The sequence below is a fragment of the Amia ocellicauda genome, chromosome 12, assembly GCF_036373705.1.
Source record: "Amia ocellicauda isolate fAmiCal2 chromosome 12, fAmiCal2.hap1, whole genome shotgun sequence".
NCBI lineage: Eukaryota > Metazoa > Chordata > Actinopteri > Amiiformes > Amiidae > Amia > Amia ocellicauda.
Genome location: NC_089861.1, coordinates 35,851,602 through 35,868,142, shown reverse-complemented (window position 1 = coordinate 35,868,142; position 16,541 = coordinate 35,851,602). Strand labels below are relative to the sequence as shown.

The 16,541-nt window shown below is 39.3% G+C and overlaps 1 protein-coding gene across 13 annotated transcripts in view; it reads left to right on the top strand.

Annotated features, from left to right (window-relative positions):
• ccdc77 (coiled-coil domain containing 77) overlaps window positions 1-16,541 on the top strand; it is a 140,246-nt gene that overhangs the window by 83,962 nt on the left and 39,743 nt on the right. For all 13 annotated transcript variants that reach the window (XM_066719443.1, XM_066719455.1, XM_066719450.1 and 10 more), the window contains 2 exons: window positions 2,509-2,605; window positions 16,041-16,104. In XM_066719443.1, the coding sequence (XP_066575540.1) occupies window positions 2,509-2,605; window positions 16,041-16,104 (161 nt within the window). The remainder of the gene's footprint in view (window positions 1-2,508; window positions 2,606-16,040; window positions 16,105-16,541) is intronic.

The window sequence follows — 16,541 nt, the reverse complement described above, 5'->3', positions numbered from 1 at the left end:
GTCCGAGGTATGGCTTTTTGGCAAGTCTTCCATGAAAGCCACTTCTGACCAGACTTCTCCGGACAGTAGATAGGTGTACCAGGGCCCACTTTTCTGGTTGCTGAAGACCGTTTACTATCAAAAGTTATACACTTTTGCAAGACTGAATACTGCAACAAGACACAAGGTAGTTCTACTGCATCTTTAAGGTCTCTCCCAGGCAGAAATTACAAGGCAGACAGGGATTTCCAGATGTGCTGTCCAAGCTCAAAGAAGCACAAAGAAACGGGTAACATTGACGACAGTAGATGCAGTGGTCGGCCAAGGAAACTTACTGCAGCAGATGAAAGACGCATCATGTTTACTTCCTTTCACAATCGGAAGATGTCCAGCAGTGCCATCCGCTCAGAATTACCTCACCTTTTTTGCTGAGTTTGAGGTCACCAATTTGATATATTGTGTATTTTTTTAGAAATGAAGGGTATGCAAATAGAAAACCTGTCTACAAAACAGATCCATTTCTTTCCTGCAACGGAGGTAGTCTAATTTATATCGAATTTGTATGAATGGGTTACAAAGAGTTAGTGGCATTTTGTAATTAGTACTGTGGTAATAGTTTAAATATGAACACTAATCTGTAAAGAAATCACAGATAATGTGTATTTAATAATGTGCAATATAGGCTAACGCAGTAGGTTAATTAAATATGCATGTGCACATCTTTTTCAAATTCTTCTTAAGATTATAATTCATTACTATAGTAGCAGAATTATGCATATGTTATCTGAAATTAGCGGGGAAGGAACATGTATATATTTCAGACAGACGAGTTCATAATGTAGTTTATTACCGTAAGTTGCAAAAAGAACTAACTTTAAAACATTTACTTTTAAACATCCGTTTATTAACACCTTCTGTATTTTAAAGATTAAAAAACATCAATGGAAGAACTGTTTAATTTTAAAAACAAAGACCAAAAATAGCACTACGAACGATAGGAAAGGACTTTTGTGTCTATTTTATTCTTTATGCTTTACATGATTGGAGACAGCATAATAAATACACATTTCTGGAGATATTAGAAATAGCTAAACGTGTGTAGACAACATTATATTCTGACGAGCATTACATTACCGTAAGAAAACATTTCCATGTGCAACAATAATATCAATATTTGCTATTTATTGTTATTGTAATCATCATCAAGATATGTGCTAGTAGATATGTATTTTAAATGGCACAATTTGACTTCCTTAACTTATTTCTCTTACTACAGATTTGTAACTGCAAACAACACTTTTTGCCATATTTTTAATTTACTTAGCAGACGTCCTTAACCAGGGCAAGTTACAGTTGAAATAAAATACAAATCACCTGGGCCAGATGGTATATTTTCAACAGTACTTAAAGAAGTTAGGGAAATGATTTATAGGCATCCAACTCATATATTCCAAATGACACTTAGAACAGGGGATGTACCAACTGACTGGAAGACTGCAAATGTCATACCAATCCACAAGAAAGGGGACAAAACTGAGCCAGGAAATTACAGACCAATCAGTCTCACCTGCATCACTTGTAAAATGTTGGAAAAAATGATTAGACAGAAAATAGAGGAGCATCTTAATGAAAACCATATTCTTGGAGATAGTCAAGATGGGTTTAGACGAGGCAGATCGTGTCTTACTAATTTATTAGAATTTTTTGAACATGCAACTGCAGCTGTAGATCACGTGAAAGCATATGATATGATATACTTAGATTTTCAGAAAGCTTTTGATAAGGTTCCACACTAAAGTGATCCTCAAATTGGAAGCTGTAGGCATTCAGGGTAACGTAAGTAGATGGATTATGAACTGGCTGATGTATAGGAAATAGAGGGTGTCGATTTTAGAGGGGTTGCTTCTAACTGGAGTGAGGTTGTTAGTGGAGTTGCACAGGGATCAGTACTAGGGCCTTTGCTTTTTCTAATCTATATTAATGATCTGGACTCTGGGATAGTTAGCAAACCTGTCAAATTTGCAAATGATACTGAAATAGGTGGGTCAGCACATACAATCTCAGGAGCACAGGCTATTCAACGGGTCAGCAGGGACACACGCACCCGGGGACACAAATGGATATTGGGCTTCAAGGCATTCAAAATGGAAAATGGGAGACCCTTCTTTACACAGAGTTGTCACAATCTGGAACAAACTCCCCAACAATGTGGTAGATGCTGAAAATTTGGTATCATTTGAAAATAGGCTGGATAGGATCTTTGATTACTCGGTTATTAATGGACACCAGACGAGCCGGATGGGTCGAATGGCCTCCTCTCATTTGTAAACTTTCTTATGTTCTAACATGCATAGAAAGAGGGTTTCACCAACTATCATTAAGGCACCTATCGGCAGCTTTGTTTTAAAAACTCAGGGTATGTGCCAGCTGTTGTAATTGTTAGAAATCAGGCTTGCATCTGTAAACAGACAATTTGCGTGGATGTGTTTAAATATATGTATAATATGTATTCTGTTTGTTTTCACACAGGGAGTTAGGGGACAGAAAAAAAATCCAGAGACTTCTGTTGCTGATTGGTCCTGACACAGGAGAAATTGTCTACCTTCATAAGGAACTGCCACATAAGGTTTGAGAATGCAGTTCATTTTCTGTTTTCACATTTGTTTTTTTTTATGTAACTTTTATTTAACTTTGACTCCTCTAAATTTGGAATGCTACATGCATGCTCAATCAGATTGACCAGGATCCAGCATAAAATAGATCTGGTGTACTAGGACAATATTAAATATTTGATACTGTAGAACAAGCTACTGTCTAACCTACAGCATGTTTTACTAACAGGTTTGTGCATGTTCACACTCTACACGTGAGATGTCTTTCCAGAAATAAATAGGATTGTTTGCTATATCAGAATATTCTGGTATTTCCTTGTGGCCTTGATACAATAAATAAACAAAAAAATGTTATTGTTTAAGGAGATGGCAATTAAAGAACATTAGTGAAGAATGATAAACCTGACCATTTTTATTTTATTTTGTAATAGTGGTAATTACTATGCTATGTCAAACATTGAATTACCCTCAAGATTCAAAGGGTATTAATCCTCAGAGGACTACAGGGTCGATTTTCAGCCAAACTTTCGCCTACATTTTAGCCTTAAAAGGGTTTTTATTGGACAATTCTACATAGCAACAAACTATCTTAACCAACAGCAGAGAGGTTTGTTATGAGTTTTAACCAATTTAAAAGCTTTTATAAACTTAACTTAAGAAATACACAGAAGTAAAAGTCCAAGATGTAAGCAAATGCAAAGTAAGCAATGTACTTTTATTATGAATAAATATTACTGGTAGTAATAATGACAACAATAAAAATCTGTACATTTGGAGATGCTTTTATATTTATTGAACACACATTCTAGACAGGTACGTTATCTCCAACAATTATTTGTAAATGTGTGTGGGGGGTGGCGGTCCCTAGGGGCCACACACAGACCTAACTATCACCTCATACCAAACCTCACAAAATCCATAGTCCAACTACTCCACTTCAGTATTTGTATTACAGTGAGGGAGAAGAACCTCGTGTCGCCCCTAATTAGAACCCCCAAATGCAGGCTCGCATCCCTCCCAGAGTATACAATATACAGAGAGCGAGACTGTTCATTGCATTTCAGTTTTTTCCATCGCAACGTCCTTATCCAGTCCATTACAAAACCTCAACACATGTAGGGCTATGATCGCAATCCTCCAGCACTCATACGCCACCTCCTGGAATGACCCCGACCTGCTTGATTAATCCATCAACTTTCATCAGGAGCCGCCAAGGCATTTCTGTCCATCTCTCTCTACGGCAAAAGGGGGACTCATCCCGGGTGACTGCCTATGAGGAATAGGACAGGGGAAAAACAAGGAGGCAGGAACACAGCAACTTGGGGTACCCAGCACCTCCTGCTGCTGTCTGTCTTCCACCCAAGTTGCCACAGTCACTACTATGGGCGGTCAGGACTAACACCCTCCTTGACTCTCTCCCCAATCTTCCGCTCATGCCTTTCACTTGCTGCCATCCCCTTGGTCCACTGCCCACATCTTCCTCTCCTCAGGCAAGCTGTCCACACACCTGCCGCGCTCTCCCCCCCGGAGCATCTCTCACCTACGTCTCTTGTTCTGTCTGTCCTCTCGTCTCTGTCCATTAACCCAGCTTTATAACTTGCGGCTCTCAAGCGAAGGGGCTAGAGTCCCTGTGAATAGGGCTGCTGGCCAGTCATAGTAGTCTCCCATTTAAAGGTGGGGTATCATCATGTTTGACTTTTTTCATAATTCACTTTTAAAGTACCGCTGATGGGTCAAAACAACTATCGGTGTAGTTTTTGTGTGGAGGTTTGAATGCTAAGTGTATAAAGAAACACATCTCAAGTTGACCCCTCTGAAAATTCCAGCTCGCTCGAAGCTGCGGCTAATTTATGCGTGACGTCACACCAGGTATTGGTCGCCGTCTGTCTGTTTTACTGTATTGGCATCTAACAAAAGCCCGTTACCAAACACTTTCCCTTCCACTTTCCCTAAAATGTGTGTGGTTGCTGAATGACTTAAACAAGTCATTCTGATGATCAGTTTTTCCATCCTGCTTCCGAACAGCCGGTCAGTGTTAGTGATTGGGAGAGTAATTGCACATTATGGCAATTTAATACAGTATTTTATACAGTAATCTACTTTAATGTATTAGTGTCTGCATATGGACAAAGGAAATTTAATAATGAAATGCAAAGTATATTGTAAATTTATACATTATTCTAATTATACCATTCTTTGCCGTGCATGGTAATTAAGCACTATTGGGTATAAGGTGTAGGAGCTAGTTGTAAAATGTATTATATCTTGAATTGTTTTGCTTAATGTAAATTTGAATTTGTAATGTTTGATGCCTTGTACTGTATTCTTGCACTTTGTATTGCACTTATGTTGTAAGTCGCCCTGGATAAGGGCCTCTGCCAAAAAAATAAAATAATAATAAATAAATAGTTATCAGGTTAATTTCTCTCAGTTAAGAGAGTCAGAGTCTCTCAAAAGTGTGCTGGGATTACAACAGCGCCCCACCGCATATTAAACAAATAAAATGGTGTATATGTAATCCTGCTCTCCTGTATCTGATGTCGGGGACTGTGGCTGTGAATTGTCCTCCACATCAACACTTTCACATGATGCACTCTTGCTCTTCTGGGTACAGGAGTCAAAGTTTTTTTTAAAACAAAAACAACTTTTTTCCATCATATAAGCAATGGATGTGCATTAAATTTTTAGAAAGTATAGGTACAACTTTTAATATAAAAATACCCCACCTTTAACACAAATGCAATTAGTTCAAAAATATGAAAACGAAACAATATAAGGTGCTTTCCCTCAAAACTCAAATTAACGAAGGTATTAGAATTAACACCATGGAAAATTGAATAATTAAATAAGAATAACCCTTATAATTTAGGTTTTGTTTCTTTGTTAATGCACATTTCTGTAATAATTCCAAAAATAAATGAATTATAGAAATAATTAACTTATGTTTCTTGTGATGTATAGGCTTCATATGATCATTATATTTATGTAAAATTAAGTAATTTGCTGCACTATACCAAGCACTGTGATTTGTGCAAGAGCACTGTAGTCCTGATGCATAGTGTGGACGCTGTGAGCTTAGTTCTCTGAGGGTTTATTAAATACTAAACAGAAGCATTTAGAAGTTGCCACAAACAGACACAGGAGGGTACAGGTGAGAGACAGCTATCTTGTTGTTTTCCTAGTTTCAGACCAGTCATTTTGTTTTAACTTTGCCTTAATTTAAGTTATTCTTGTCTGTAGAAGAACTCAAATTAGATCCTAGTAAGAAAACAATCTTTGTGGGTTAAACTTTTGAACAAAAGATCTGGAGGATTAGTGGTAGGAGTGTGTTACAGACCTTCAGATATTCAGAAAGATGCTGCATTGTACAGTGTAATCAGGACTGTATGTAGCAAGGATGTGGCTGTTATAATGGGGAATTTCAATTTGCCAAACAGAGACTGGGAAAGCCCAGTTGGAGGACTACTTTCCAACTCCATTTGTCAGGGAACCAACCAGAGAGGGCACATGTATTGACTTGATCTTTTCAAATGACCAAGATACAGTCAGAGGGACACTAGTTGGCAAACTAATAGCAAACTGTGATCACGATATTGTTTTCTTTGAGGCATTCTTTCAAAAAACAAGGACCAAGTCTAAAGCAATGGTCTACAATTTTAGAAAAGCAAACCTTGAAGGTATGATGCGGCACTTAGAAGAGGTAGACTGGAGCACACTGGATACAGATTCAGTTGAAAATGGATGGGTATATTTTAAGAATATACTACTTGAGGCTCAGGAGAAATTTGTATCAAAACTTAGCAAGTCAAGGACCAAAAAACATGGCCAAATAAAAAAGGCAAACCGAATGCTAGGGTATATTGTCAAAAGTGTAGAATTTAAAACGAGGGAAGTAATGTTAAGACTGTACAATGCAGTAGTTAGACTAGTGCATTGGAATACTGTGTGCAGTTCTGGGCACCATACTTCAAGAAGGATATCGCTGCTCTAGAGGCAGTTCAGAGGAGAGCAACCAGACTTATTCCAGGTCTGAAGGGAATGTCGTACTCGGAGAGACTGAGGGAACTGAAGCTTTTCACCCTGGAACAGAGGAGACTACATGGGGACTTGATTCAAGTCTTCAAAATCAAGAAAGGCATCGACCACATCAAACCAAGGAGCTTTTCCAGATCAGCAGGGACACACGCACCCGGGGACACAAATGGAAATTGGGCTTCAAGACGGAAGGCAGGAGACGCTTCTTCACACAGAGAGTTGTCACAATCTGGAAGAGACTCCCCAGCGATGTGGTATAAGCTGAAAATTTGGGAACATTTAAAAATAGACTGGATAACATTCTTGGATCACTTTGTTATTAATGGACACCAAACGAGCACGATGGGTCGAATGGCCTCCACTTGTTTGTAAACTTTCTAATGTTTCTTATTAAATTCAGTTAAGGAATTTTGATAATTAATCCATGCATTCTGTAGAATTCATTTTCAGAAATACTGGGTGCATTGTACCTAACGTGGTTTTAGATGTTGTGGTTATAGAACTGGTGAAGGGCATCATTTTTTTTAGCTGCATCAGTAGGCGGTGATGTGAATAGGGCTCCTGGGGCTGTGTGCGGTAGCTAAGGAGTTTCCTATGGACATAAACCGGCTCGTTAGTCTCTATTAAATTTCTACTGCTCTAATGACAATCATAAACCTTTAAGAAAACTATACTATACTACTGTGCTATTGTGGTTGACTTTATTAATTAAATAAGGTTAGTTCACTATTTTTCCCTATGTCTGTTAATGTCAGTGTGCTTATCATTGCCACTGCATCCGACACGATCATGTGTAGTCCATCATCCGAGATGTTGTCCGTCAAGGACGGGGCAAATTGGATCCGTTAAAACCTCACAAAGTACACAACCTTTCCATTTTCTTACACTGGTATGCGTTTCTTTAACTCCTCATCTTCAAAAATAATATAATAATTAGCGAATAATCAGTTGTAGTAATGCACTTTTCTCATACCCTTAGCGTAAATGGTCAAAACGGACAAGGTCAAACGGGCAACACCGTAGTATTATTTTAAATTTATTTATTTCTTGGCAGACACCAAGGCGACTTATAACATAAGTGCAAACAAAGTGCAAAAATACAGTTAAGTACAAGGCATCAATCATTACAAATTCAAATTAACTAAAACATAGCAATTCAAAATAATACATTTTACAAATTCCAATTTACACAAGTACAGTAAGTGAGGTCCTACAACCTGGACAGTGAAAGCGAAGTGCTGTCAAGATGTAGGGTCACAGTCAAGGGCTATGGGAAAGGGAGCAAGAAGGAAAACAATCAAGAACGCAAGAAGCATAATAAAACTGTGAAGTGCTATCTAGCAGGGATAAAAGCACTAATATTACAAGTGCTGTCGGAAAAGATGCATCTTGAGTAAGCGCCAGAATGAGGTCAAGGACTCTGCAGTTTTGACTTCGGTGGGCAGGTTGTTCCACCATTTAGGGGCCAGGGATGAGAAGGAGCGGGCTCTGGAGGAAGGAGAGTGGAGAGGAGGCAGAGTTAGTGTTCTGGCACTGGAAGAGCACAGTGGTCTGGAGGGAATGTATGGAGAGACGAGTGACTGAAGGTAGCTTGGTGCAGTGTGGTCGAGACAGCGGTAGGTGAGGGTCAAAGTCTTGAACTGAATGCGTGCCGGTATCGGGAGCCAGTGGAGGGAGCGGAGCGTGGCAGAGAGAATACCAGACGAGCCACAGAGTTCTGGATGAGCTGGAGTGGGCGGGTAGTAGATGCAGGCAGGCTGGTCAGGAGGGAGTTGCAGTAGTCCAGGCGGGAGAGGACCAGTGACTGGACGAGTAGCTGAGTCGAGTAGTCGGTGAGGAAGGGATGGATCTGGCGTATGTTGCTTAGGAAGAATCTACAGGTGCGTGTCAGCGTGGTGGTGTGCTGGGTGTAGGAGAGCGCAGGATCGAGGGTGACTCCTAGATTTTTAGCAGAAGAAGGAGAGAGTGTGGTGGATTCCAAGGGGATCGAGATGGGGAGGTCAGCAGAAGGTGAAGAAGAGTGGGGGGGAAAAAGAGGAGATCCGATATGGAGAGGTTGAGCTTGAGGTGGTGCGAGTGCATCCAGGCGGAAATAGCAGAAAAGCAGGAAGAGATGCGAGAGGGGAAAAGAGGGTCAGAAGAGGGAAAAGACAGGAAGATCTGTGCATCATCAGCGTAGAAGTGGTAGGAGAAACCATGGGAAGCGATGAGGGGGCCCAGGGAGCGAGTGTAGAGATAGAACGGGAGCAGGCCCAGGACGGAGCCTTGGGGAACACCTGTGAGGAGAGGTTGGGGGGTGGATGAGGAGCCTCGCCATGTCACTTGGTAGGACCAGTCACTGAGGTAGGAGGAGAACCAGGTGAGAGCAGTCCCAGAGATCCCAAGGTCAGCGAGGCAGGAGAGGAGGATGGAGTGATCGACGGTGTCAAATGCTGTGGAGAGGTCAAGGAGGATGAGGACTGAGGAGAGGGAGGCCACCCGAGCACAGCTGAGTATAGCTGAGTATATCAGTGTATATACACTGATCAGCCATAACGTTATGAATACCTGCCTAATATTGTGTAGGTCCCCCTTTTGACGCCAAAAAATCCCTGACCCGTCAAAGCATGGACTCCACTAGACCTCTGAAGGTGTGCCTTGGTGTCTGGCACCAAGACGTTAACAGCAGATCCTTTAAGGTCCTGTAAGTTGTGAGGTGGGGCCTTCATGGATTGGACTTGTTTGTCCAGCACATCCCACAGATGCTCGATTTGGATTGAGATCTGGGGAATTTGGAGGCCAAGTCAACACCTTGAACTAGTGATTCATCAGACCAGGCCTCCATGGATCGCACTTGTTTGGCCAGCACATTCCATTGCTCCGTGGTCTAGTTCTGATGCTCACGTGCCCATTGTAGGCCCTTTCGGCAGTGGACAGGGGTCAGCATGGGCACCCTGACTGGTCTGCGGCTACGCAGCCCCATAAACAACAAACTGCGATGCAGTGTGTGTTCTGACACCTTTCTATCAGAACCAGAATTCACTTTTTCAGCAGTTTGAGCTACAGTAGGTCGTCTGTTGGATCAGACCACATGGGCCAGCCTTCGCTCCCCACGTGCATCAATGAGCCTTGGCCGCCCATGACCCTGTTGCCAGTTCACCGCTTTTCCTTCCTGGACCACTTTTGATAGGTACTGACCACTGCAGACTGGGCACACCCCACAAGAGCTGCAGTTTTGGAGATGCTCTGACCCAGTCGTCTAGCCATCACAATTTTACCCTTGTCAAAGTCGCTCAGATCCTTAAGCTTGCCCATTTTTCCTGCTTCTAACGCATCAAGTTTGAGGACAAAATGTTCACTTGCTGCCTAATATATCTCACCCACTGAAAAGTACCATGATAACGAGATTATCAGTGTTATTCACTTCACCTGTCAGTGGTCAGAGTGTTATGGCTGATCGGTGTATATACACTCACCTAAAGGATTATTAGGAACACCTGTTCAATTTCTCATTAATGCAATTATCTAACCAACCAATCACATGGCAGTTGCTTCAATGCATTTAGGGGTGTGGTCCTGGTCAAGACAATCTCCTGAACTCCAAACTGAATGTCTGAATGGGAAAGAAAGGTGATTTAAGCAATTTTGAGCGTGGCATGGTTGTTGGTGCCAGACGGGCCGGTCTGAGTATTTCACAATCTGCTCAGTTACTGGGATTTTCACGCACAACCATTTCTAGGGTTTACAAAGAATGGTGTGAAAAGGGAAAACCATCCAGTATGCGGCAGTCCTGTGGGCGAAAATGCCTTGTTGATGCTAGAGGTCAGAGGAGAATGGGCCGACTGATTCAAGCTGATAGAAGAGCAACTTTGACTGAAATAACCACTCGTTACAACCGAGGTATGCAGCAAAGCATTTGTGAAGCCACAACACGTACAACCTTGAGGCGGATGGGCTACAACAGCAGAAGACCCCACCGGGTACCATTCATCTCCACTACAAATAGGAAAAAGAGGCTACAATTTGCACAAGCTCACCAAAATTGGACAGATGAAGACTGGAAAAATGTTGCCTGGTCTGATGAGTCTCGATTTCTGTTGAGACATTCAGATGGTAGAGTCAGAATTTGGCGTAAACAGAATGAGAACATGGATCCATCATGCCTTGTTAGCACTGTGCAGGCTGGTGGTGGTGGTGTAATGGTGTGGGGGATGTTTTCTTGGCACACTTTGGGCATCGTTTAAATGCCACGGCCTACCTGAGCATTGTTTCTGACCATGTCCATCCCTTTATGACCACCATGTACCCATCCTCTGATGGCTACTTCCAGCAGGATAATGCACCATGTCACAAAGGTCGAATCATTTCAAATTGGTTTCTTGAACATGACAATGAGTTCACTGTACTAAACTGGCCCCCACAGTCACCAGATCTCAACCCAATAGAGCATCTTTGGGATGTGGTGGAACGGGAGCTTCGTGCCCTGGATGTGCATCCCACAAATCTCCATCAACTGCAAGATGCTATCCTATCAATATGGGCCAACATTTCTAAAGAATGCTTTCAGCACCTTGTTGAATCAATGCCACGTAGAATTAAGGCAGTTCTGAAGGCGAAAGGGGGTCAAACACAGTATTAGTATGGTGTTCCTAATAATCCTTTAGGTGAGTGTATATCCTATATTTTAAATAACTAGTAAAATTGTATAAAATGGAAAGAGAGTGTTGCTGTATCTTCTGTAACTGTTGATTCAGGCTAATCCGTACTAGATGGAGTAAGAATAGGTTAATGAATTGAGAGATTCCAATGTAAATGGCCAAATTAAAATTGTGAAAAGTGAAATGCAAACAAGTTTTAAAGTATATTCATCCTTGGTAAATGGTGCGAGCTGTGACCCAAATGTTTTGGGGGGGGGGGGGGGCACCACCCAGATAGTTTGGGAACCACTGGTTTAGAGCCTCTGTGTACCTGTGCACGTTCAGAAAACATTGCTGAATACAAGGCAATAAAGCAGCGTTTGAGGCAACCAGATCAATCACAATGCTGCGTAGAGCCCTGTAGCGCATTTCTAGCCCATCCTTCCAAGCTTATTTTATTGAGCATTTCAAGACATTGCACAGAACAAGCCGCTGATGGCACAGGTTTTGATAGATTTGAGTTTTAATTGATAATTACGGTTCATTGTTTATTAAAGCGTTTGAGTGTATTATCTTAATTTGCGTTTTAGTGTAGTTTATTATTTCATGAGTTGCAGTGTATCGGTTAATACTTTTATTTTCATTGTAGTGTATTGTTTTTATTACAAAAGTTTATTATAAAGTATAAAATAAAAATGCATTTGCATAGTTTCCTTTGTTCAAACCTAAGAAAATGACCTTTACTGAACATGAATATGTAGTACACAGGAGCATAAAGGGGTAATGAAAATCACAATTTGGCATTTTTATTTTGTATTTAATTCATCATACGTTTACATTTTAAAGCAATTTCAGGCATTAAATCATTATAATTTATTTTGAATATGTGGTACCTGGGAAGGGTTTTTGTTTTTTCATCTGGAGTTGAAGTGGTTAAGTGTAAAGTAAATTTTCTTGTCCTCCTCAGGGCAAGCCCCTGCTGTGAGGTGTTTTTTTTTTTTTTTTTTTTTTTTTTTTTTTTTTTCATGTATTTACAAAGTTCAGTGAAGTCGAGAATAGGATGCCATGTTGGCACCAGGACCCCATAAGAAAGCATTTATAATTTTTTGGGTGTGATTATTCAAATAGATTGTTTTATGTATAGAATAATCAATTTATAATAATAGATAGTTGCAGCCCTACTTACAATACTTGCAAGTAGAAAGTGTGTGGGAGCATGTTTTTTCTGTCCATGTACTTTTCCATGCCGTGCCATGCCATGCCGTGCCGGACACGTCCCAGAGCTTTTTTGTAAAACCAGGCCATTGTGATTTCCTTCCTTTCTTATGGGAGGAGCAGAGCGATTGTGGGTTTGGTTTGTGTTTCGTTTTAAAAATAAAGACCGAGAACAACACTACGAGTGATACAGGCTGACGTGGAAAGAACTTTTGCGTCTATTTTATTCTTTCTACTTTACATGGTTGTATACAGTGTAATAAATACACTGTGTATAAGAGATATTAGGAAGAGCTAAACATATATAGACAACATTATATTCAGCCAAGCACGTTCCCATGAGAATGTTTCCATGTGCAACAATAAAAATACATATTTGCTTTTTAGTATTATTATCATCATCATTTGTGCTAATGTATATGTATTTTAAATGGCACAAGATGACTGCCTTAACTTATTACTCTTTCTGCAGATTTGTAACTGCAAACAATACTTTTGCCGTATTATTTAAAATTTACTTAGCAGACGTCCTTAACCAGGATAAATTACAGTTGAAACAAGATACACACGTTTCACGATTAATCATCCAGCTACAATATAGTAGGTTAAACTAAAGTGTGCACATTACAGTCAAGGCATTTATGGACTTATGATGCATTTATTAAACCAGTCCTTAATGTTTTCGAGGGAAACCCAGATCTGCTGTATTTATTTATTCATTAAATGGGCACACATTAAATAAATAGTGTTCACCTTCCTACTGATTGTTTTTGCGGATTGTCCCTGCACACCATTCACAAAACGCTTACGGCGTCCAGACGTGTCCGCCAGTGGAAATGGGGCGTATGTCTTTCTCATGCGTTACTTCATCTAGTTCTATTCCTCCTCCTATAGTGTAATTACAGTGGACATTTTTTTTATCTGCATTTATTACCTTCCACTTGTCCACATTGAATTTCATCTGCCAGGTGTTGGCCCACAACTGAATATTATCTAAGTGCCTTTGAATAGCCTGTGCTGCTGAGATTGTATGTGCTGATCCACCTATTTCAGTATCACCTGCAAATCTGACAAGTTTGCTAACTATCCCAGAGTCCAGATCATTAATATAGATTAGAAAAAGCAAAGGCCCTAGTACTGATCCCTGTGGAACTCCACTAACAACCTCACTCCAGTTAGAAGCAACTCCTCTAAATCGACACCCTCTATTTCCTATACATCAGCCAGTTCATAATCCATCTACTTACGTTACCCTGAATGCCTACAGCTTCCAATTTGAGGATCAGTCTTTGGTGTGGAACCTTATCAAAAGCTTTCTGAAAATCTAAGTATATCATATCATATGCTTTCACGTGATCTACAGCTGCAGTTGCATGTTCAAAAAATTCTAATAAATTAGTAAGACACGATCTGCCTCGTCTAAACCCATCTTGACTATCTCCAAGAATATGGTTTTCATTAAGATGCTCCTCTATTTTCTGTCTAATCATTTTTTCCAACATTTTACAAGTGATGCAGGTGTGAGACTGATTGGTCTGTAATTTCCTGGCTCAGTTTTGTCCCCTTTCTTGTGGATTGGTATGACATTTGCGGTACATCCCCTGTTCTAAGTGTCATTTGGAAAATATGAGTTGGATGCCTATAAATCATTTCCCTAACTTCTTTTAGTACTGTTGGAAATGTACCATCTGGCCCAGGTGATTTGTTTGTATTTTATTCTGCTAGTCCCTTTTGTACCTCCTCCTCATTTATCCTGATCTCTCCTAGGATTTGCCTGGACTGATTGTTAACCTGTGGCATGTTATCATTTTTTCCAACATTTTACAAGTAAATTATATTACTTTTAACATTTCAGTGATTTCTTCTGTGATCATGCATTTTTCTTGTTTTTTCTTGTTTTACTCTAATATATATATAAACTCTCTACTTCAATAGTTCAAGCCTACTGCATTTTTACCGGATTAGAGAAACATTAAATACTTTTTTCTGTAGTCCTACCAACAAAGAAACATTTTATGTAATACATTTGTTGGAACAACAAAAACCGTGGAAATGCATAAGTACGGTTATTTATTGCTAGTATTTATTCTATGCAAAATGTAAATATGTAAAGTGGTATTTTTAATATGTATTTTGTAAATATGGTTTTCTGATGACCTTATTGCCGATCACTGGTTAACACTTGCTCAATGGGCCCTAGAAATGCACAGAAATGTGCATTAGCAAAGAAACCTGTTACATAGATTTTTATACTCAAAATAATTAGTTTTCAAAATTAACCTGGCTTATGAACACTTAATAGATGTATATAAAAATTCCCACAATGTTCTTTTTAAAAGTCCAAAAACCTCAGATGTTTACAAGCGGTATCATCAGTTTTGCATGCAAGGAGCGGACCTGTCTAGAAGCCTCGCAAAACAAAACAAATCGGCTGGTCAGGTTGCTGTGTTGAATAAATATAAAAGCATCTTCAACTGTACATATTATTCTTGTTGTCATTATTACTACCAGTAATATTTAATCATAACAATAATAATAAATGTACATTGCTTACTTTGCATTGATTGTAAACGGGTGTTTTGCTCGATGTGATCTTTCGCCTTTGTTGTTTGGGTTTGCTATGTTGATTAAATCTCACACTACTTCCGTGTTTCTCTTAATCTTAGCGATTTTCGTTTGTGTCAGTTCTGTGATTTGTGTTGAAAAGGGGATTCTGACATTTAGGTTGACCAGCTGAAATAAACTAGAAATGCCTTAATCTGTGCCTTCACCCCCTTGTATTTACATCCTCATCATAAACTTCTGCCTCCAAATCACAAATCACTGTCATAACTGTCTACAATACCGAACAATTTGTCTGATTAAAAGTTTACAATACAAACATGTTGCTTTAAGTTTTTTCAGTCTCAGAAGCAGTAAAATGTTCAAACCATCCCTCATTTGACTCCGAGCGCTCTCATTTAGTGATTAGTGTGCTGACATTTTTCCCCCATTTCCTAAGAGACGTTTTTTGTTTGTTTTTTTAATACAAAAAATATTTTGTTTTTAAAAGCTTTTTGATTGGTTAACATTCACAGCAGATCTTTGTTATTGGTTAGAAACAAAAATGTGCTTAAAACACATTGACACTATTTTTATATTGAAGCAGTTCTTGCAACTTTTTTTAATCTAAATAACTTGATTAATTGTCGGAATAATCGACAGTACTCAATTACCAAAATAATCATTAGTTACAGCCCTAATCCACAGCATCATGATTTTGGCTCCAGGATCCTTGAAACAGTGCTGTGTACTCTTGTTGAAGTTGAAGTGCCTGTGGCTCCAACGCATACCAACTCAGATGCAATCTGATTAGCATCATGTATACCTTGAGAACCTGCCATGTAAACTTGTAAACTTGTATTCCACTCACAAAATCTGATTCCGTTGAATCTGATTACAGAGAAAGACTATGTAAACGCAGACTGACTTTTTGTCCTTATTTTGTGACTCACAATTTTCATCCAACACAGACTTCTGTCGGAGATGTAAGTGATATTGAAGATTCAAGTGTTACATTTATTTTTTTGTATTCATATTTTAGGTTACTATCCCTGAAAAACAAGTTCAAGATGGCATACAAGTGCACATAAAGGCTAGAAAAACAGGTCAGACTGATTTCCTTTATTTTATTTAAAAATGTGTCCCTCCCAGAAATCTGCGATTCCACGATATGCAGAATTCTCTTCCTCGTGCATAACGCTAAAGAATTAGCCACTTTAACAAAATGTGTTATTAGAAATGTTGACCTTTTTGACCTTTCCTCCATTCAAATCTATGGGAAATATTGTTTTGAACAATTGTTGAACTATCACTCATATTGCAATTTAGAAACGTTGTTGGGTGAAAATACCATAAGAAATTAAGGAATAATGTGCATTTGAAAACAAACTAGCCTATGCGGATAATTTTTAAGAATTTGTACCACAAAATACTCACGAGGGCAATTTCTCTACTCAAATGAAAGTATATGTGTATATATATATGTGTATGTATATATATATATATATATGTGTATGTATATATGTATATATGTGTATATGTG